Consider the following 22,171-nt stretch of genomic DNA (forward strand, 5'->3'; position numbering starts at 1 on the left):
GCAAAGCAGTGGCGGGTAGAGGTGCCAGCTGGGGCCCTGACGCCAGTCGTGCATCGTCTGCCTGCTCAGAGACCCAGCAGGCCCCTGACATCATGGCAGTGGCCACAGCAAAGGTCCCCGCTCCTGGGCTTCTGTCTCAGGACCTGGCAGAAAGAAGGCGTTCCTTCCTCCTGTCCGTCAAGGGAGCTGCTTGTGTGCTCAGGGCTCTGCGTCTGCTAGGACACTGCAGGGACAGGCTGGCAGACCAAGTGGAAGTCCCAGGTCCCCCACGCCCTGGGGGAGGGGTGAGCGGGTGCTGTGCTCACAGCTGCAGGCGACCCCCCCTGGATGGGGCCTCGTGTCACGTCAGTCTCCTCCCAGAGGAAGGGTGTGGCATGAAATCAGATTTTCTGACAAAGCCGCAGGCCGTCTCCCTTTGGAAACTTTTTTCATTTCGCACCCTAGTTTCTTTTGTTCTTTACAAATCTGATTATCTCCTCCTTCTCAGGACTGACTAGGAAATCTAAGCTGCAGGGAACCTCAGCAGTGTCTTTCCAGGATCGGGCAAGGTGGCATTTCAGGCCCTTCCTGCACCCAGATGTCACCCCTGAGGGGCTGCCTGTCACCTGTCTGCAAGACTAAAGGTCCTGCTCGCTGAGGCGTCACACGTCATCTGACTGCCACCTGGTGGGAGGGAAGGAGACCAGGGCTGGTGGGGTGGAGGGAGGACCTCAGCGGAACAGACACGACCAGAGCCATCAACTCTCATGCCCCACCTCGCCCGCCCTGCAGGACCAGCCACCACTCCATGGAGCCAGAGCGGAAATGCAAGAGGACAGAGGCTGACAGCAAAGGGAGGGATTTAGCCAGAGAAGAGAGGAAGGAAAGTGTTAACCCCTAGAAACTGCTATCCTGTGACTGCAGTATGAAGTCACTTCTCCAAAGTATCGAATCACAAACTCCACACGGGACCGTCCTGGGCTGCTGCCTTCAGAAGACACCGCAGAGAAACAAACCATCTCAGACACAGGGACGTGTGTGTATGTGTATGTGTGTCCACGTGTATGTGTATTCATGTGTATCCGTGTGTATGCAAGTGTGTGTGTATGTGTCCACGTGTATGTGTATCCGTGTGTATCCGTGTGTATGCACAGGGTGTGTGTGTGTGTGTGTGTGTGTGTCCACGTGTATGTGTATTCATGTGTATCCGTGTGTATGCAAGTGTGTGTGTATGTGTCCACGTGTATGTGTATCCGTGTGTATCCGTGTGTATGCACAGGGTGTGTGTGTGTGTGTGTGCGCGCGCGCGTGTGTGCAGCCGTCTGCCACTAGAGGGCACCCTGGCCTTGCTTTTGGGAGCCGAGTGGGGAGGTCTTTCCTGGCTTTGGGTAGGGGGAGGGAAGCAAATCCATCAAGCAGCAGGAAATGGGGGCAGGGACCCCCAGCAGAACCCAGGGTGCAGAGCCCTAGGGGAGGGGGGTTCAGGCAACTCCAGTTAGATCTTGCTTTAGAAAGTACACTTTTCAGACTCAAACACCGTCACTATTTTCTCTTTCACCAAATCCCCTTCTGGAATGGTATTTAGAGGCCAAGGATATGCATCAGGACCCTCGAACATACCCAGGAGGGCAGGTGTCCCCTGGCGTCCCTGGACACAGACACCCCTTCCATACTTGTCCCGTCTTCACTTAGCAGCCTGCGCCTGGTGTGGTTAGGAGATTTGATGTCTTTATCACAAAGCCTTAGGGCCCCGCTTCTCGGCCTTGCACGCAGGTCATCATTTATGAGAGGCCAGGTGAGCGAGCCCTGAATAGTGGGCGGCGGGGGTCCTCCCGGGCCTGACTCCACCCAGCGCCCCGCCCGCAGGGGGGCCGCGGAGAATTCATTAAAACATGACTTGGCCACTTTCAAGTTCAAGAGGAGGGAAGAAACCAGCAAACGGCTGTCCCTGGGTTTCGCTCGCCTTCCCCAGCTCAGTATTTAAATTTTGCAGAACAGCCATCAACAATGCAGCCCTACGCCTGTCCTAGATAAGCATTGAGGCTTCCTGCGCGCCCCCCCACCCCCTCCGCGTTACCACCCTCCCACGCAGGACGCTGGGGCTGCAGCCAATGTGCACCGGCCCCCGCTGGTCGGGCCTGTGGCTCCCTCCCACGTTCCTGCCTCCTCACAGCAGCGCTGCCGGGGCTCCCACATCCACACCGCCATTCTGGGTGGGAGGTAGGCAGGTGTCACAGGCTGGAAGTCCGCAGTGCACGCTCCAAGCTGCAGCTCCCTCGGGCTGCCGTCCTCCCCTCACTGGTCAGCACTGCTCCCCATGCTGGGGTCACTGCTGGAAGCTGCACCCTCAGACGCGGAGAGACATCTCACTTTGGGGAGGGCGCTGCCGGTGTCTGCTTCTCGTGCTGCTCGGGGCCCAAGAATGCGACGGGTCGTGGCGGAACCACAGGCTACTGCCCCTGTCCACTCATACGCATCGTGAGGCGTCCCCGAAAGGCGGTGGGGCATGAGGCTGCCGTGGAAGCATGCCCGGGTCCTCAGAGTTACACCAAGCCCCCTCTGACCAGCCACTAGATGTGACCAGCCCTGGGCACATTCTCGAGAGACCTGGACACCGGTGCTCACAGTGGGAGGTGCTCACAGTGGGAACAACCCCAGCGTCCACGGACAGACGAGTCAGTCATAGTATGTGGCCCATCCACACAGTGGAATATGCCAGCCGCATAGAGCACCTCAGCTCCTGGAGCAGCGCCAGCTCGCTGCACCCAGGCCCCTGTCCCGCCGCACATGCAGGGCCCGGCCTGCACTCAAGGAGCAGGGAAGGCTGGGAACACGACACCTACAGCCAAACTGCCAACGAGAGGCCTGGAAAGCGATGACCGGCATGAATGGGAGGTGCCAGCTCCCCTGGGCTTGCCTGGTGGGCTCTGCGGGTGGGTTTGCCGGCTTCGTCCCTGAGTGGACAAACGGGGACCTACCCAGCATAGACTGGGCCTCTGATTTTGTAATAGTCATCTTCCTTTAAAAGGGAAAGTTGGTTTCTCCTGCTTTCTCTTGGGCTTATTTCTTCCTGCGAGAGGCTAAGTGGAGGTTAGCAAACAGATGGTGTCTGGAAAGGCCTGGAAACGCTGGGGACCAGCATGCTTTAAGACTCCTGCAGCCAATGGCCGCTCGCCGGAGGGAGTCCTCCACGCAGCCCCAGCCCGAGACCTTTACACAAGCTGCCCACCGTTTCCTGCTGGCCACTTGAGAGGCCATTCTGTAAAATCTGTGACTAGAGCTCTCTCTCCTTGAAAGATGCCAAAAAAAAAAGGTCGTCTGAGTTTCCTCTATAAACATCGGCTCCTTAGAGCTCACGCAGGGCGGGGCTGCTCCGGGAGGGGGCTCAGGAGAACATGGAGGTTACAGAGACAGGGAGAGGGCGCGGCAGGGCCAGGGCGAAGGGAGCCCAGGTGTGAGGGTCTCCTGGGCAGCACAGGCCTCTCTGAGGACCCAGGGCACAGCATAGGGCCCTGGGGGCCAGGTCAGGGGTTCTGGTTCCAAGGCCGAGGGGAAGCTGAGTTTTCTTAGCTTGTGTTGTAGGCAGGTGGTGATGGAATGACACCTCTGCTAGCAACTGTTGTCCCTGAGGTCGGGGCATGGGTGTCCCCTGTCCTGCACTGGCCTTACAGGTCCCTGTTCCAGAAAAACCCTTAACCCTCACACAGAGCGAACGCGTGTGTCCCAGCCAGGCCAGGCCACGGAGCCGGGCCAGCCCGCCCTTGGGGACCAGTCGAGGTCTGAGAGTAGGTCTAGGATGGCTAAGTGGAAGCAGGTGGCCCAGAGCAAACCCTTCCAGACCCTGAACCCAGCGTGGCTCTGCGAGGTTTAGCTTGGTTCCATGCCTCGGCGGCCCCACGGGGTCTGGAACCCTGCAGACCTCCAAAGGCCTCAGTTGCACTGCACATCGAGGCCAGAGAATAAGAAGAAAGAAGGCAGAGTCCCCTCTTTCCTTGTATCGGGTTCCGGCAGCTGTGGTCTTGGTCTGATCCCGCTGTGAGCTCAGTGCAGGGGTGCAGGGAGGGGAGCTGGGAACTTCTGGGCAGTCCCCCTGGCCATGATCCAGCCAAGAATGGACACACACTGGGCATGTCCTCAGCGCTCCCTCCCTGCCCCCGACTCCCGGCAGTTACAGGAGATGCCGGCCCAGTGAGCACCCAGCCTGCACACCTCCGAGAAGGTAATGTGTGCACACATGTGCAGTACGTGCAGCCACAGCACTAAGTCATGCAAGTCCCCATGATGGGACACCAGGAAGCCACTGGAGTGACGCGGGAGGAGGCTTCTCCTGACCGTCCGTTTGTGGTCCACACGGGGTGCCGACGTGGCTGCCGTGTGTGCACACGAGGGAGACTTCTGCCAAGGACACACGTGTGTGCCAACCGTGGGGGACAGTGTCGGCGGTGCTTGTCCTCCAGAGCTCGGACGCAGGGCTGTTCTTCTGTTTTTTGTACTTATTTGTGTTTTCGACTATAAGTCTGTTGCTTCTGTGATAAGAAAAACCCTCAGCAGGTGTTATTGTGGAAAAAAGGTGTCTTTCCACTCGTGCTCCATGGCAGAGAGTGGCTGAAGCGTCCTGCACTGGACTCGGTGTGGCCAGAAACGTGGATCTGAGGCTCCCCAGACAGATGCCCACAGTGTGGATGGACGGGCTTCTGTGTCCTGACTGTTGGGGCGCTAGCCTGGTACCTCCACGCTCGTGAGGCCGCCTCGTGACTCAGGAGAGCCCTACAGATGGCAAAGCCAAAGCCACTGTCTCAGAGGGAAGGTGATGCCCAAGACAGCAGTACTGCTGGGTCATGTTTCTCCTTCCCCATTTGGGGGAGAAGCAATAAGGTTTCAGGGGTGCACATCCGGTCTGAGGTTGTCAGGGGCAAATTTGTCTCACTTGCTATTTTTTTCTCCGAGACCACAAAGCTTCATTTGGTGTCTGGAAAACAGGGCTCTGTAAAAATGATTAAAAATTCAGCCATGGAGAAATGTGGGGCGCCACCCGCCTTGCCCTGTCTCCAGTGGTCTCACAAGGTGCTCTTTCTCTGGGAAAACGCATTTCAGAATTTCCAGTGATGCGTCTCATAAAGCAAAGCGGTCACGTGGCCTTGTCACCAGAGACCATTTTCCACCTGAGTTTGAGCAACATGAGTGTATTAACTGAAGCGGGTGGTGGCGATCGTTACATCCGTCAGCAGGGAAAAAGCTGTGCCTGCCACTGTCCGGGAAGTCCCTTCCTCTGATGACCACGTACAGCGGGGAATCTTGAACAGACATCGGAAGGTTTTGGTTTTGGTTTCCTGAAAATCCTGTAAGACCATGAGAGGATCCATTTGGCTCACCCTTGTTTGGGAAGAAATTTCAGGTTGCTGAAGGTAACTGAGGATGGAGAGATGGGAGGAGGTCCTTAGAGCAGGATGGTCTCTGCGGCGCGCGGAAGCAGGTCTGAGGACAGTGGTGGCTCCGTGCTCATGACACCGCTCGGCAGTCCGAACGGAAGCCCCCTCACCTTGAGCAACTTGTTTACGTCTTATCAGGCCACAAATATCCTAATTAGGAAGCAGGCCGAGAGGGGCATCTCCAACTCAGCACACGAGACACTTCAACCGCGCGTGTCTTATCCGAGTCTCTTCTGACATTTTAATCATGTAGAAATGCTCAATTTACATAGCTCTGCCTAATTAGACACGCTGGCAATTATGTTGGTGGAATCTGCCCCTTCCTAAAGACGACTCATCTGCCAAACGGGAAGCTGGTTCTGAAAAGAAGTGTCTGTGGTGTTTCCCCCCAGGACGCTGCTGCCCCCAGGGGCGGGGAATCGGTATTCTTACCGAGAAAGGAGACGATGTGCCGATGTGCCCTTCTCAAATTCGGTTGTGTAGATGTCCAGCCTAAGCCAGACAGGCTGGGTCTCATGGAGGAACAGCGCGATGTGTGACCCTCCCAACAGGCCAAAGCCCTGGCAGAGATGGCACTTGGCTCCTGGGCCTGAGTGCAGAGGTGGGATTGCCCTTCCAAAGGGCTGTGAGTGGCGCCCCGGCTGGGCAGGGGGCCCGAGAGTCAATTTGGTTCTCCGACTGGCTGCTAGTGGCCACTCGTGGTTTTACAAATGCCTGGAAACAGCGGTGTCAGGTCCCTTTTTGTGTTGTTTGTCACGGAGTGGCCCAGACCAGGGGCATCCATCTGAGACGCTTCCACTCCAAAGGCGGTTAACCGCTATTCAGACTCCCTGGGAGGCCGGCAGGACGAACAGGGCAGCTCTCGACAGGAAGAACAGGCCACGCTGGAAAGGAGCGGTCAGCAGGTCACGTCCGCTCCCCACAACGTCTTTTGGCCACTTGCAGTCCTTATGTCCCAAGGCAAAAGCAGACCCGTGGGGGTTCACCTGTGAGCAAAACGGGAGAGAATCCTGCACAAATAGTGGGGAGAAGGAGGACACGCCACTGGCCAGGCCGTGATCCAAGGTCAGGGCGCCTGTGACCCCCAATCACTCCATAAACCGTCGCGGGGTCTGCAGCGGCCTCAGCTGGACAGAGGCCCCGGCCGGCTTTGTCCTGGAAGCACAGTTCGGACCCCCCCAGGCAGGAGCTGCTAAAGACAACGGGGCCCTCGCTGGCCGCTTCCCCAGCATCTTGGATGGGCGAGGTTCTGGAGACTGGCGCCTGTGTGTGTAGGGAAGCAGCTTCTTCAAAAGGAGAAGGTGACGGTTCCATCCGTGGAAGACACTCATGGGAACGACACAGGTCCGGGGCCCAGCCCACAAGGGGCCTTGGGGACCTATGGCGCTGTCCCCAGCCCCACATGCAGCACCTGAGGCCTTGCAAGCTCTGTTTCCAATTCAAGACAGACTGGCCACCCGCCAGCCAGAGGGACCTGCCCTCCCAGCCACCAGGAGCAGCCTCGGGGGTCATGGGGACAGAAAGGGGACAGTGCAATGGCGTGTCCTGGCCATGTGGGCACTCGCTGCCCCAGAGCTCTTATACTTGGTAATGAGGGTGCCTGGCACACAGAAGGTGCTCAGTGGGGTGTTCACGGTACCCCCCCTCCCTGTCCCCTCCACCCACACCCACGGGCATCTCCCTGGGGAGGGCTCAGAGCTGAGCCCCCTGCACACCCCCCAACCTGCGTCTTGACCGACTTGGCAGACACCTGAGGCAGGTGCCCACAGGAGGCCAGGCCCCCCCGGCAGGCTGGAGCCGAGAGCCAGCAGAGGCTGGAGCGGCCATGTGCTGTCGGGACCCCTGAGCTGCTTCCTTCCCGCCCAGCTGGGATGAGGGGGCTGAGTGACAGCACGCTGGTGCATTTTCAGTGTTTCTGAGAACACCTGCTGCTCTGTCCTCGGCCCGGCAGCCAGGTGCCTAGCAAGGGCGCAGTGCACTGGGCACATGGCAGTGCAGGGCCGTGGCTGGGACGTGAGTGTCGCCACGGGGCGGCTGCTCCTTGGTGCACGGATCTCCCTGGAGCGACTAGAAGCTCGGTGTGGAGGGACGTGGGGCGGTTGTGGGGAGGGTCTCCGGTCCCTCCCTTGCTGGTCCTGAGTAAGCCCGTCCTCTGTCCTCGCCTTCGTGTGTTGAAGGGGCCCTGCCCTGAGGGACCCGCTGCCCTGGGCTCCTGACACAACAAGTCCCTTCCGTATGTCTTGTTCACATGTTTTTGTGCAGGGTTACTGAATCAAGTCCTCCCGAGAAGCCCAAATCTTCCCAATGCACTTTCCTGCACAGGCCACTCTGTGCCGTGACAGAAGCATCAAGCACCCGGTGCAGACGCCTGGCTGTGGGGTGAGTGGGAGGAGCCGGCCTGGCAGCCCAGTGATGAAGGGTGCTTTCCGCAGGACTGACGACAAGTGAGGGAGGAGCACGGACGGGCACCGGCGACGGGTTGTGTCATGTTCTCCCGCGGCCGCGGAGTGGAGGCGTCAGAAGGCACCTTCAGAGGCAGGTCTCTTTCTGTAGCCACGGAGCTGGTGTTCGCCGGTGCTCAGGTTCATTTTCAGCCAAGGGCCCCTTTGATAGCTGCAGCACGGACAGCTCCACTTGAGGGCGCATGTCCTGTCGTGGGTGACAGCACCGCCAGCCTGGGGCTCGTCACCCTGATCAGACTGGATGGCTCGCCGGGCGGGGTGGGGTCCTTGATGTCATGTCCCCTGCCTGTCCTGCCTCCCTGATCTGCAAAGTCCAGCTCTCAGAGACCTTGTTGCCCATCAGCACGACTCTCGTTCTGCCTCCATCGGGTCTGACCGTGGTGTGTGGAGGAGGGAGGTACAAGAGCAAGCCGGGCTCATCAGAGAGGTGCCCGGGCAGAGCACTGACGCCACCTGCTCTGTCCTCGGCCCGGACCCAAACGGGCTACCTCGGGGGTGGGGGGCTGCCAGACAGAGCAAATAAAAATAGGGACCAGCTAAAGTTGCATGGGACATTCTTATACTAAAAATGATTCTTGCTTGTCTGAAGCTCAGACCTGACTGGGTGTCCAGTGTTTAATCCAGTGGGGAGGGGCACGGCCACTCCAGCTGGCTCCGAGCCCTCACAGGGGTGCCCCTGGAAAGGGGTTAAGAAGCCGGGCAGCGGTGGGCAGGCATCTGATTAACAGATGCACTCTCAGTGGTGCCTTCCTCCACCTGGAAAGAAGCCCTATTACCAGAATTCTCGTCCCAGGGCTGTTTCAATGATTAACATGTGATAAGTCCCAGCACACAGTGCCTGGCTCGTGTTGAGTTCCCTGGGGCTCCCTGGGGTGCCCTGGGGTCTAGAACAGGCCCTGCCTACAGCAGGTGCGGGCACGCGTTTGCTAAAGGAGTGGAGACAAGAAGCTGGAAATGCTCAGGCCATGTCGGCAGCTCCTCCTTGCATCGCCGCTCTTAGTGGGGTGGCGGGTCTGTGCTGTCATTCCTCCCTCCAGCACCTGCCTGTTCGTTTGTAAATAAATTCAAAGCAGAAACAGCCCCCTCATCACCCCCAACACAGCAAAGGTAGCTTGGGGAAACTGAGGCTCAGTATGGGTGGGGGTCCTGTTTTCGTTAGAACCAGCAGCTTCTCTGAGTTTCCGAGGTTTGGGACCACTCCCCTTCTCTGCAGCCTTCCAGAAGGGGTGTGTGGCTAGTCCCCTTTCGGCTCTGGGAAGAGGCTCCAGAGAAGCCTCCTTCCTTCTAGAAGACCCACATCGCCAGCAGAGCTGCTGGCAGGGCCACGCAGCCCAGTTACTTATTATCTCAAATAGAGCAGATGACAGCTGAGCAGGCTGGACACCCTGGGCTTGCTGGCAGGTGCCACCCCCTCCCCGCCTCTCTGCTTCTTGCTTCAAGTCCACACTCATCAAATATTGAACAGAAGCTCTCTTTGGAGATGGCCGTGGGACAGCGAGGCTCTGCCCACGTGCAAATCAGTGAGCCCTGAAGGGGGGCCCTGGCCCTGTGCCCTGCTGGGTGGGGGCCCAGGTCTCTAGGGGGCAGGAGACTCATCAGCTGAGGCGGTGTAGCCCAGACTCGGGACTTGCAGGGCCGGTGAGAGAGAACCTGCGCCATCCCCTCCACCTCCCCCTGCCCACGTCTCCTGCCCTCCTCCTCCCCCTTCACTTCTCAGGGAGGAGTTTCCGTGGAGCATGTTCCCCGGTGACCCCTGGAGAAGGGCGTGTGTGCAAGGACGTGCGCACATAGGCTCCATCAGATGACACTGTTCTCCCAAAAGGTGTGAAAACACCCAGGTGAGGTGACAGCCTGGGAAACATGCACATTGCTCTGGGTCTTTTGGGTGGCAAAAGGGGGTGTCTTCCCTCCCCAGGGCAGGTGGGGACCCCGGGTTGGGGGGACAAGGGATGGTGTCTTGTCACATCTGCGTGGCTCACACTGAGGGTCCTCCCGCTAGTGTCACCGTTACGGCTCGAGGGACCACCTCCCCAGTAAAAGGCCGCAGGTTTCTAGAAGCCGAGACCGAACAGCTCCTCGTCCTGACCCCTGACCGCAGAGCCTTGTCCGGGCCAAGCAGGCCCCCTTCGTGCTCACGGGGGTGGGGCTGTGTGAGGGGGCCTCGGCCGAGCCTCCAGTGCGTGAGACGGAGGTGCCAGGACTGGCTGAGGCCCAGGGTCCCGGCCCAGCTCCCCCGGGAACAGCGCCACCAACATCAGTCTGAGAACATGTTTAAATGGCGAAGCTACAGCCCCCCCAGCCTGCGCCGTCTCCTGGGACCCGCTTCCCATTCCTGCACGAGCCCATGGGGCTGGCACTGCTGTACCCACTTCACAGGTAGAAAGAAGGCACTGTGCCTGGCGCTCAGAGCGTTCCTCTGACGTGTCACTGCCACACGGCTGGCGAGGATCCCACTCAGCTGGCTGAGCCCCTAGTCTGCTGACCTCGGGGCCGTCTTGCCTCCTGCTGAGCCACGGGGCTGCATGAATTACCTTCCACGTGGCCTCCCAGTGCCCCCGTCACCCAGGGGCACCACCTGGCACAATGCAGGGATCCCAGGGAGAGCCCCTCACGCACTCCCATACGACAACCTGGCGTCTGTTGATGTGGAAGGCGCAGGTGGCGACCACAGACCACATGGCCAGACGGGCCGTGGCAGGCTTGCCGAGTCAGGTCCAGGCTCAAGGCCTTTGAGTCCCCACAGCCATCCAAACCCGCCTGGGTCACAGGCCGTGGGGTTCAGCTTGGGAAGGGAGAACCGCATTTCCCTTGCCAGCCTCGGCCCACAGAGCAGCCCTCAGTGAGCACACGGTCAGGGGATAGTTAAGGGACTTAGGGGATGAGGTCTGTTATGGAGGGGGCGTCAGGGGCCACCAAGATGAGCACTGCCAGGAAGCGCTGCCACCACAACACGCCCGAGGGCACAGCAGCCCTGTGTGCTCTGAGCTCAGCTAGGGGCCGTCCTGGATCCTAGAAGCCAAAGGCTTTCACGGGTAAACTACGTCAGGGGCACACTGGCCTCTGGTCAGAGCAGACAGGAGCCAGTCAGCCAGACTCCCGGAGGCGGGAGGAGGTGGCGACGCTCACATGGGAAGCTTGCAGGATTTGGTGCCGCAGGCTGGTGATGAATCTTCCAGGGGCCTGGGCAGGTGACTGTCCACATGAGAACACGTGGCCCAGGGCCTGGAGACGCCCCCATACTCAGTGGGAAAATGCCTTGCCGGCAGCAGCAGGGCACCACGCTCTATCTGCTCCCAGGTGTCTTCCTGGTGGGGTCTGGCTCTGGACGGGGGGAGGGTGGGTATAACAGAGGTGCCAATCTCATGGGGTCAGGGAGGTGGGAAGTCTGCCCGGCACCAAATACGTGGTCAGTCAGTTTGGCTGCAGTGATTCCTGGCTTGAGTGAAAAGCTTTGTGCTGTGCACCCTGCTTTGTCATGGAGGGGACACAAGGGCTTTGGCAGATGGCCCAGCACGTGGACGTCAGTCAGGGTCAGACGTGGGACAGGTGCTCCAGGGGTTCAGGCTCCCTGGGGGTCATCAAACCTCCCCACACCTGCAGTCCTGTTATGGCTGCACCCTGAGAACCACGGAGGTTCGCCCCTGCTTCTCTGCCCCTCTACGCCTCACCTCTGCACACACCAGCAGGAACCTCACAACACGACACTCAGCGATTGGGCTGGTAATGAAGCTCAGCATCCGCTTTGCTGAGACGTCCTCCCTCCAGGCACAGTGGGAGACAGACGTCCTGGGGCCAGCTTCCCGGGTCCCCGGTGACTGTGCCCCATTGGAGACACTCACTCTGGGCTCTGCTGTCCTTCATGGACCAGCGGGCTCCGGGGACGCAATCAGGCTGCGGTCAGCCTCTCCCACATGGCTGCAGTGGCAAGGCCACTCTGCCCGGTTCCACGGTGCCCACCTTACCTCTCGGTCCAGGCCAGCCGCCACTGTCACGATGTCCCCTGTCTCGCTGTTGATGGTGAACATGTTCTGGGATGGACTCTGTGGGGTTTGGGTCACGATCCGGTACCGCACCAAACCATTGGCTGTGGTGCTGTCGTCAGCATCGTTGGCCGTGACTGTCATCACGTAGGTTCCTGGACAGAGAAAGCAGCTCAGATGGGAATGATCGGCCACACAGGCTGCTGCCTCCACTCACAGCCCCAGGGCAGACGTCACCAATGGATCGCAGATCTCTCTGGAGCCCCGATGTAGTGCACATCCTTCCCCACACCCTGTGCTGGATGCCTGTCAATCATCACAGGGGGCCTTGGAAAGCAAGTCTGCTTCCCACACTGCCCCATATAGAACCACCGAAGGGTTTCTCCTAGAAACCCTTCTAGAGCTCGAGAGTCCTCTGTGGCCAGCTGTTCTGACTTCCTTCTTTCTCGTCTAGGGGGAGACTGAGGCCTGGAGAGGAGGAAGAAGAGCACGGGGGCAGCAGGACCAGGTCTGAGCCAGTGCTCTTTCTCCTCAGCCACGTGGCCCCTGGCACCCCCGCCGGTGTTTGCTGAGGCTCAGTGGGTCCCATGCGGGGTGCCACCAGTGTGGCGGGGATTCGAGGGCACACAGTGAGAGACCGTCTGGCCAGGGCTGGGTGTGCAGCAGGTGTGTAAGGAGTGCTTGGGAAAGACACATGGGAAACACTCACTGGAGCCCTCAGAGGGGAGGAGCGCATGTGGGACACCAAGCGTCAGGTGAATTTGGGGGGCACGAGGGGTGAGTGACTCCCTGTATTTCAGAGCTGGGAGCTGAGTGAGTGGCTCACGTACCCCCAGTCAGCGCCTTGATTTCCACACCCATGTACTAGGGTTGAGGTCTGCAGGGGACACTGGCATCTCCCCCGCCTTCTGAGAGCAGCACTTGGTGTGTGCCCCTCCCCTCCAGGGAGGCCCTGGTGGGTCAGTAACCCCTCTCCCTGGCCACACAGAGCCAGTGACAATGGACGAGGTATTTGCTGGGAAATCAGCACGCTGTCCTTGCCACTGGATTTGGCTGGGTCAGCGTGTAAGGTTGGGGGCTGTGGCCACTTTGTGGCCATGAGGAATGAGACTGAAGGACAGGGCCATCTCGGAGGAAACAAAGCCAGGTAGCCCCTGGATCCAGCCATGCCTGAGGCTGTTGCCCTTGGATTTTTAAAAAAATTTAAGACTTTTAAAGAGTAGTTTTAGGTCCACAGCAAAATTGAGGGGAAGGTACCCTACAGACTTTTTCGGCACCTGAGCCAGTACATTTCCCTCTCGCCTTATGCCATTTTAGTTTGAGTTTTTGTCACTTGCAGCCCAGAGTTCTGATTGACACAAGCTGCCAGTCCTGTGCCTGCCACCGGAGCCTTGGGGACACCTGTCCCAGTCTGTGTGCTCGGAGTTCAGCTCCGTGTTGCCAGGTTGGGAACCACGTGCTGTCTGGGGCCGCACAGGGGTGCAGGGAGTGTGGGTGACATCCTTGACTGGGTCCTTTTTTGGGGGATGCTGGCTTCAGTTGAGGCTGAACTGGGCTTGGGGATTAGAGCCGTGCAGCTGGGCCCCCAGGCCCGAGGACCACACCCGGGCGGGACCCCAGGTGAGTGACGGATGGGGGGTTTCATTCATCAGCCACTTACTGGGCACATACTGTGTGCCAGCACTGTGCCAGGGGCTGGGGAGACAGTGGCAGATGACATATGACCTGCGGGAAGCCCTACAGGTGCCTCGTCATTGAGCGTACATGTGTGTAGAGCAGGTCCCCTGCCTTCTGAGTGCAACCCCATCCAGGCACGATGTGGGCCCGCGGCGGTGTCTGCCAATCTGCTTTAGCTTTCAGCTTTTCCTGAATGAAAACTTCAGGTGCCTTTTATGAAAACAGGAGAGCAGAGAGAGAAAGGAGGAAGTCTATTCACAGGGCATGGCTTCTCCACTCGCGTCTGTGGAGGGAAAGCCGTTCGGGTTCAGACTTTTCTCACTGAAGACGAGACGTTGCCGCCCGGGCAGGGGCCGGGAGAGGGGCCGACGGGCATCAGCGCCAGAACCCCTCCCACCCGTCCACTCCATAAATACACGCATTTTTATTGAGATGTAATTCACATACGATAAAATTCACCCTTTTAGAGTACGCAAGTCAAGGGGTTTAGTATTGCCACAAAGCTGTGACGCTGTCCACAGAAACGTATCTAATTCTGGCACATTTGCATCGCCCCAAAGAAATCTGTACCCAGAGTGTCTCCCCACCCCCTCCCCCAGCGCCTGCAACCATTAATCTACCCTCTGTCTCTGTGGATTTGCCTCCTCTGGACACTTCATAGAAATGAATTGTACACTTTGGGGCTTCTCTCACCGAGCCTAATGCTTTCAAACTTCATTCCTTTTTATGGCTGAGTAATACCCCACTGTCCGGGGATACTCGCCCTACAGTTACTGACTAAGCACTTGCTGTGGGCGGACACCAGGCTCTGCACTCAGGATATCGCAATGAGTACAACCGGGCAGACACTGTATTCCACTAACAGGTTAGTGAGGGAAGGCAAAACAAACAGGGACAGAAACAGGTCACTGCAAGCTGTGGTAAGTGCTTTGCAGGGGATACAACATATGTGTGATGAACAAACACGCAGACTAACTAGGTGAGAAGAGGGAACTACAGAGGAACCAGGAAAGGCCTCTCTGAGAGATGAAGGTCGGGGTGGCAGGGGAGTGGGAGGAGTCTGGGAAGGCGGCAAAGGCTCTGGGGCAGGGAGCAGAGAGGGGGCAGGGCACGTGGTGGGGTTAGACATGCGCTGGGCCCATGGGATTCTGGACTTTCTCTTAAGATCACAGGGAAGCGAGTACTGGATTTTTATCAGGGGAATGATGTGATTGAGTCTATGTTTTTAAGACACACGGAGAAAACAGACTGTGAGAAGCCAGGACTCTTAGTGGGTGGAGAATGGGTGGTAAGAAGGCTAATTCACCTACTGGATTTTGTAGAGGATTTGTTGTAATCAGGCAAGAAGACGTTGCACCCACTAGGACATTTGTTCATTCATTCATTCACCCAACACATCCTTGTGACGTGTCTTCTAGGGGAAAACAGTAAAGAGCTTCCTGTTTTGCGAGCCCTACATAAAAGCTCTCCAAACAAACACACCAACCTTACTTCATGCAATGAATACATTCTCAGAGTTGTGTATAAACCCAATTTTAATGAATTTAATTATCAGTAGAACTTCCCCAGAGGGAAATAAAGTATTTAAAAGAAATCCAGGACGTTTTATTTTTAGTAAATGCTGGACTATGTTTTTAAACCAATCTTCTCCCTGAGGAAAACTAGAAAAGCTAGATAAAATATAACATAAAAACATTTGATTAAAGACACAATAGAGTAACTACATAGTGCAGACTGTGGGGCTGGCAGAACAGGACAAACTGATGCCCATCTTTTCTCTCGAGACATTTGCTGGTTCCAAAATTGGCTGCCGACAGCTGAAGAGCTGCATCGAACTTTCAACAGACTTATGGGGCTGGGAGTAAAGCTGAGCGTAGGGCTTGCCGAGGAGGAAGATGCCTGGAAAAGTCTCTAGTCTTTGGGTTGAACCCTGAAGCAATATTTGAAGACAGAATAGCTGAAAATTTTCCAAAAGAAAAGATATCAAGCCACAGATTCAAGAAGCACCTTAGGAGTGAGGGTGAAGTGGAAATACACAGTCCAAACAGACAGACGCACAGCTCTAATGAAGGCAACTTAGATTAAGATGATCTGAGGTTGCTAGTATCCCTTCCAGGGGCAAAATTAAACTTTCTGTGGAGAAAGATAACATCCTGCATAGCCTTAAATTATCTCTGCGATTATTCATACACAAGCCACAGCACTTAATTAACTAGGTATACAAGAAGACAAAACCTGACTGAAAATAAGGGAAAAAAATAGACAATAACCAGACCCAGAGGAGATTGAGATAACGGAGTAGTCAGAAGCAGATTTAAAAATAAACACAACTTACTATGTTTAAGGAACTAAAAGGATGAGACAGAAAATTCTGTTGGAAAACCAGAAATTATTAAAAAATATACAGAACAGCAAACTTATATTTTAAAAATAGTTGAAGTTAAGAATGTGAATGAATTTCTGACAGCATTATAGGTTTATATTATAGGTTAAAATATAACTAAAGGGAGAGTTAGTGAATTGGAAGATTTATCAATGGAAATATCCAGACCACAGCATAAGAACCATATGTAAGTCCTTCATATGTATAATTGGAGTCCCCAAAGGGTCAAAAAGAGAGAATGGGGCAGAAGCAATATTTGAAGAGAGAATAGCTGAAAATTTTCCAAAAGAAAAGATATCAAGCCACAGATTCAAGAAGCACTATAACGTCTAAGTGGGATAAATATAAGGAAAATCACAGTGAGTCACATCACAGTGAAACTGATAAAAGCCAAAGATTAAAAATTTAAAAGCAGGTAGAGAATTTTTAAAATGGTATAAAACTTTTAACAGAGCAATAAGAAGACTTAAGACTGATTTCCCAATAGAAGTAATGGAAGCTAGAAAAAAAGGGAGTGAAAGAAAGTGCTGAAAGAAAATGATGGAAAACCCAGAATTCGTTGTTCTTTGAGAAAAGCTTCCTAAAAATAAAAGTGAAATAAAGACATATTTAGACAATCAAAAAAGAGATAATTCATCACGTGGAGACCTGCACTGAAGTAAATGCTTTCAGGCAGAAAGATAGTGATCCCAGAGGACAGCTCAGAAATACAGGAAGGCATGAGCAGAGTCTGTATATACATGTGTTTGCTCGTGTGTGTCTGAGTATTTGTGTATAAATGTTTATATAAAGGATAAATGTATGGATACATCTCAACAATACGAATTGCATAAAAAAACAATTTTGCCTTGCGGGGTTTTGAAGCCGCTTAAACACACAAACAATAAACAAACAACACGTGCAGAATTTCACTTGCAAAGTGAACAACATGCCTGACTGAGGCCTGTTACCGTCTTACCACCTTCTTGAAGCTAAGGAGCTACTGGAAACCGCATCTGCACAAAAGGGGAGAGCGGGGCGGTCAGCTGGCCTTGGTGGGGTGGAATCTGGCCGCCACTCGCTGCTCCCCTGTGCCCTAGGCGCCCAGACTCTGGGAGGTTGTCATCTGTGAAACGAGTGACGAGCTGCTGAGATGGCGCATGTGCCTGGCACAGGTAGGTGCTTGGCCGTTGTGATGGCGCAGTGGGGGAGGGACGTGGAGAAGATGGAGGGGAAGAGAAACAAACAGATGATTGATGGGGAAGGGGCAGAGTGCATGCTTGTATACATCCAGCTCACTGGTTTTATGAAAGAAAAAATATTTTAACCCCCAAATAAGAGAATGAATAAAGGTCAGTCCTTTGCACTAAATATATTTATCTTCATGCGAAAGGTTGCCACACTGAGAGGCTTTGCTTTTTCACCGTGGCCTCACCAGCTGCCACCAGCAGTGGCTGTCTTGGCACGGAGAGAGCCAGGAGCACGCTTCTGGGGTAACGTGCTCTCGTCTGCTTGCTGGGATGAGGTTCACCGTCCACCCCTCACGTGGGACTCGCGAGTGAAACACCACGTTGGAATGTAGGTGAGCAAGTGAAGGGAAGAGCCCTCCCGCACGTCAGGTCCCCCCTCCAAGGCGGCTCCCTGGAAGGAAGATCCTTGCCTTCCTTCCATGGGGCAGCACCAGGGGCCAGATGAGCGAGGGGCTGCACCCCCATGCTGCACCCACAGGACGATGGCTGCCGACCTAGGCTCCACGGTATGCAGAGTCGGAGAAGATGGAGAAGCAAGGGGCCCAACGCCCTCGGCCCCCAGACCCACACACAGGCCATAAAGTAACTGCCCACTGTCTTCAGCCCAGACAGACCAGGGTGGCTGTGACCTTCACCTGAGCTGCCCTTCGGTTCCCGGCTCATTACAAAATCCTGCCAGATCTGGGCATCCAGCTCCTTTGCTCAGGAATCCGCGTTTAAAAACCAATGACACTCTGGTAACTGCTTAATGGTCACAAAAATAAAACACACTCAGAGTGAGCAGTGCATGTTCCTTGGGAAGTATCGGAGGCACAACGCAGGAAGAACCCTGGCACCCTCACCCCTGGACACGCTTCGGGTCAGCGTCTCCAGCCAGGGGGCCTCAGCGTCAGAGCTCCACCACTGAGGAGCTTTAGCTCCTCCTGCTTTTTAAAACCAACTTTATTATTGATCAAAGATGGGAACACAATTCCACACACCAATGAGCAAACACTATTTTAAAATAATGATGGTGGCTAATGGCAGGGCTACCTAGGGGACCTGCCCCCACAGCCTCCGAGAGCAGACAGCCTCAGCTTTGGAGGCAGTTTGCCCATCTGTTTCCAAAACGGCCTTCAAATGTGCCCATTCAGCAAATCCACGTCTAGGAGTTTATCTTGAAGACAAAAGTCACAGATGTGCAAGAAAGACTAGTCGTGTCCCCGCTGCCCATGCTGACATGGTTCCTGACAGCAAAGGGTGAAATCCCCAGCAGGTATTTCCTGAACACCTACTATGTGCCAAGCCCTGCTTCCGGCATTGAACAGAACAGATGAAGAAAATCCCTGATGACAGGGCTGGCGGGAGGCGGGGGGCGGGGGCGGCCTTCCTGCCTCTCCCAGCTTCTGGTGGCAATTTTTGGTGTTCCTTGGCTTGTGGCAAGGCTTCAAGCTGGGCACCTGGGGCGTGGGCAGGGCCGGCCCCGTGTGTCTGCAGAGGTGTGACCCTGACACACAAATTCCCCTCCTGGCCCTCTCACCTTCTCCAGCTGGCGGTCCAACTCCACACACAGAGGCCAGCCCCCTGCTCCCGGATGCCACAGTGTGTCTGCGGAAAGTGTCTGGCCACCCGTGGGACTGATTTGGGCACAGTCCCCTGTTCGTGCCCTCCGCTGAGGAAGCGCTCACACAGGGAGCATCCACAGGGACCGGGGTTCCAGTGGCCTCTGTCACCTGGGCTAGGCGGCCAGGGCAAGTTGCCCTTCCAGGCCTTTCTCTGCTCAGGAGAAAGGCTGGAATTTTTCTTAGCAAATGAGACAGAACGTCGGGATTGTACTTTCACTTAATGAGGGATATTGTCGGCTGCCTGTGACGCCGGACATCGCTTTATTAATCACGCCAACAGGACAAGGCGAGGACGCCGGGCTGGGCCCTCCCGAGGAATTCATGTACAAAGGCTGCCATGCGTCTTAAAGGATTAATTTCCCAAGCCTTAAATTGCAGTTTAATTTGAAAACTAATTCAGCCCCATAATTGGCTTTCTGCTCAAATCACTGAGGCCAAAGATTTAAACTCGTAATATTCAGATGACTTTCAAGTATCTGTGCCATCTGTGCACCAGGCCATGGCATTCATCTCGGGGGTCCTCTGTCAGCTTGGAAGTAAAATAAATAAATAAGCGGGCCCACTAATAGAATAATCTATTTAAGCACCAACCCTGCGTCATACAGATGAAGGTTTCTTTGACTTCATTTACAGCATGTGGATTTCTCTGCTAGTTAATATTTTAAAGTGACATTAATTTAAAAATTTATAATATAGGCCCTCACGCAGTTACAAGGGGTGAGGGAAAGCAAGAATTCCAATTAGAGTCTTTTTTAGTTGAAAAATAATCAATACAGAAGCGTCTTTTCTCAGGAGGTTCAAGGAGTGCCGCGGGACTGGTCCGGACTCGGGGTGGGGCGTGTGAGCCGGCGGTTCTGATTCCCAGCTGGAGAACGCCGTCAGGAAGCCGGTGGACCTCATGGTTGGTGCGCAGGCTGGGCTTCTCTGGTTGTGAGGACGGGCTCTGTGGTCCGTCCTGAGCCCCGTGACCTGGTTTTCTGGAAAGTGGGGCGCTGGGCAGTGTGGCAGGAAGTGTGTGACTCAGGGAGTCGGCAGGACGGATGCCCAGCTAGCTGTCCGCTGCGTTCCCGCCATCAATGGCTGAGCGTCCCCAGACCTCCAGGAAGCAGGACCAGACATGTCCTCGGGTGTCACTTAGGCTCCAGAGCCCCCGCGGGGTCAGGCTGAGGGTGGGCCTTCACCGAATCCCTCCCTTGCTTGGAACACAGTGATGAAGCAAACGGACAGGTCTCCGTCCCACACGGGGGGCCAAAGCAGTGGCAGAAACTGACAACACACTGACTAGGTAACCGAGAGTAATTAAGCATCAGCGGAAGACCTCAGGGCAGGGGGCCTGCTTGTGAGAGTGGCAGGAAGACATCTTTGCTGAAGTGACATGTGAGCTGAAGGAGGAAAAGGCACGAGCATCATAGAAACAGCGGGGAGGACATCAGGCGGGGGGCACAGCACGTGCAAAGGCCCCGAGGCAGGAAAGACTGTCCGTTCCCGACGCCTGGTAACCCTGCTGCTCCGCCTTTGCCCAGGTGTGCAGTAACAGGCACGTACGAAGCACAGAGATGGGTTCTTTGTTCCTCAACTGGACGACGGGCTCCTTGAGGGTGGGGCTCATGTTTTCTCATCCTTGAGAAAGACACTCATACACAAGTGCTTTTCCCGGGGAAACTGCCATGCTACGCACTGCCCTTCCTGCTCAGGACACGCCTGCCGCTGCTGAGGCGTCCTGGCCCCGGGAAGACAGAGCCTGCCCAAGAACGAAGCCACACAGAGGAGATGGTCACACAGTGGCCAGCAAGACTCTGGGCAATTGCATTCTAGCCCCAGTGCGGCCGTACCTAAGCTCCCAGCCACCTGGGACTTCACTGTCATGGGAGCCGGCATATCCCTTTTGAGGGGGCATTTGAGGTGACTCTTGGCTACCGCTTACTGCAGAGAGCTAAGGGCTGTGGCCACAGGGGAGGGCGCTCTTGCCCCCAGGACACTATGCATGTTGCCCCGCCAAAGGGGCCGGACCATTCCAGACCTCCCACACCTGCAGAGATGTCTAATCCAGCCACGCCAAAGAGGATTTCATCAAATTGGGGGGCGGTGGCTGGAAAAGAGCGTGGGGTGATCCTGGCCCCTAGTCAGCTTGCTAATGTCCCCAAATGAACTTTCCAAACCTGACAAGGTTCTTACCTAGCTGAGTCACTGTTAACATATCTTTCCACTTGTTTTCCATTAGAACGTACATCTGAAACCCTTGATTAGCCTGTCATTCCAGAGAACGATGACTAATTTCTGGCGGTAGTTTCTCCTTAGTGCACACAGACTCTAGGTAAACCTGGTCCTGTAATTTGTGATGTGAGGGGAGAAGTGACAGAGGCTGTTTCCAGGTCCTGGGAGTGTCTTGCCTCGAGGACACCATGGCATGGACGTCATCCCCTTGCCGTCGACCAGGGTGAGCGAGGACGTCGAGCTGGGTCCACAGAGGCATCTTGCAGCTCTGTCGAGCTTTGCACAAAGAGGTGGCATCACTGTTCCCCTCTGAGGGTTGTTCTGGGAAACAGACTCCGGGGCCCCCCAGGGGCTCTAAGAGTCAGTCCCAGTTCGTGCCCACAGTCTTGGAAGGGGCAGGAGCCAGTGGGAAAGGGGGGCTTTTCCCAGGAACAACACCAGCCTCTGGCCCAGCCAGGCCCCGGCCAGCGTGCCCTCTGGAGCAGGTGGTGGGACGGCCAGGCTTAAAGACTTATCAGGCTTTCTGCAAAGATACAGCAATTTGCTGCTTCTGTTATCCTAATGAGTAGAGCCAGTTGCACGTTGGGGAAGACTTTATTGATTTGTTTTAAAATAAAGACACGGGAGGTTTGATCGGTGATAGAAAACCCAGGCACCTTTGCAGAGCGTCCTGGGTCTTTCAAGGGGAGAGAGGTCCTGCTGTGTTTGGGTTAACAAGAAAGACCCTCCACCCCCAAGCCCGACACCTACTCCCCCACCCCCAGCGCCTTAAAGAGGTGGCTGTTGGCAGCCCTCATCCGTTTCCTTTGACTACTTGCAGCTAATTTGCCCACCCACCACCTGCCCCTGCCCCTCAAGGGACTGCAGGGAACAGCCGCCCAAGGTTTCGGCAGAAATAATGTCACATCCCGCTCCCTGTGCTGACACTGGGCTGGTCTGCGCCTCACAGTTCTGAGACAATCAATCGAAAACACAGTTCACCTTGTTGAAACAGGAGCCCCTGGAGACAGAGCTATAACAACCGTCTCGCTGAGAAGTGATGATAAATGTTTGTGTTCACCGCCCCGAGTGGAGCCCGGCTGACCCTCCGCGGTGGCCGCTGGAGCCACGTTCCATGTTCCGGAAGCCCCCTACACTGCGTGCCGTGTGCTCAGCCCTTCCCACAGCCCAGAAGCCCTCCCGCGAGCTGGCGCTCACTGCGGGGAAGTTTAGCT

General features: G+C 55.8%; 1 protein-coding gene across 3 annotated transcripts in view; it reads right to left on the reverse strand.

The window, feature by feature from the left end:
- CDH4 (cadherin 4) overlaps nt 1-22,171 on the reverse strand; it is a 432,992-nt gene that overhangs the window by 18,980 nt on the left and 391,841 nt on the right. For all 3 annotated transcript variants that reach the window (XM_033094686.1, XM_033094688.1, XM_033094687.1), the window contains exon 7: nt 11,833-12,005. In XM_033094686.1, coding sequence (XP_032950577.1) covers nt 11,833-12,005 — 173 coding nt within the window. The remainder of the gene's footprint in view (nt 1-11,832; nt 12,006-22,171) is intronic.

The sequence above is a fragment of the Rhinolophus ferrumequinum genome, chromosome 23 (genome assembly GCF_004115265.2).
Source record: "Rhinolophus ferrumequinum isolate MPI-CBG mRhiFer1 chromosome 23, mRhiFer1_v1.p, whole genome shotgun sequence".
Classification (NCBI taxonomy): domain Eukaryota; kingdom Metazoa; phylum Chordata; class Mammalia; order Chiroptera; family Rhinolophidae; genus Rhinolophus; species Rhinolophus ferrumequinum.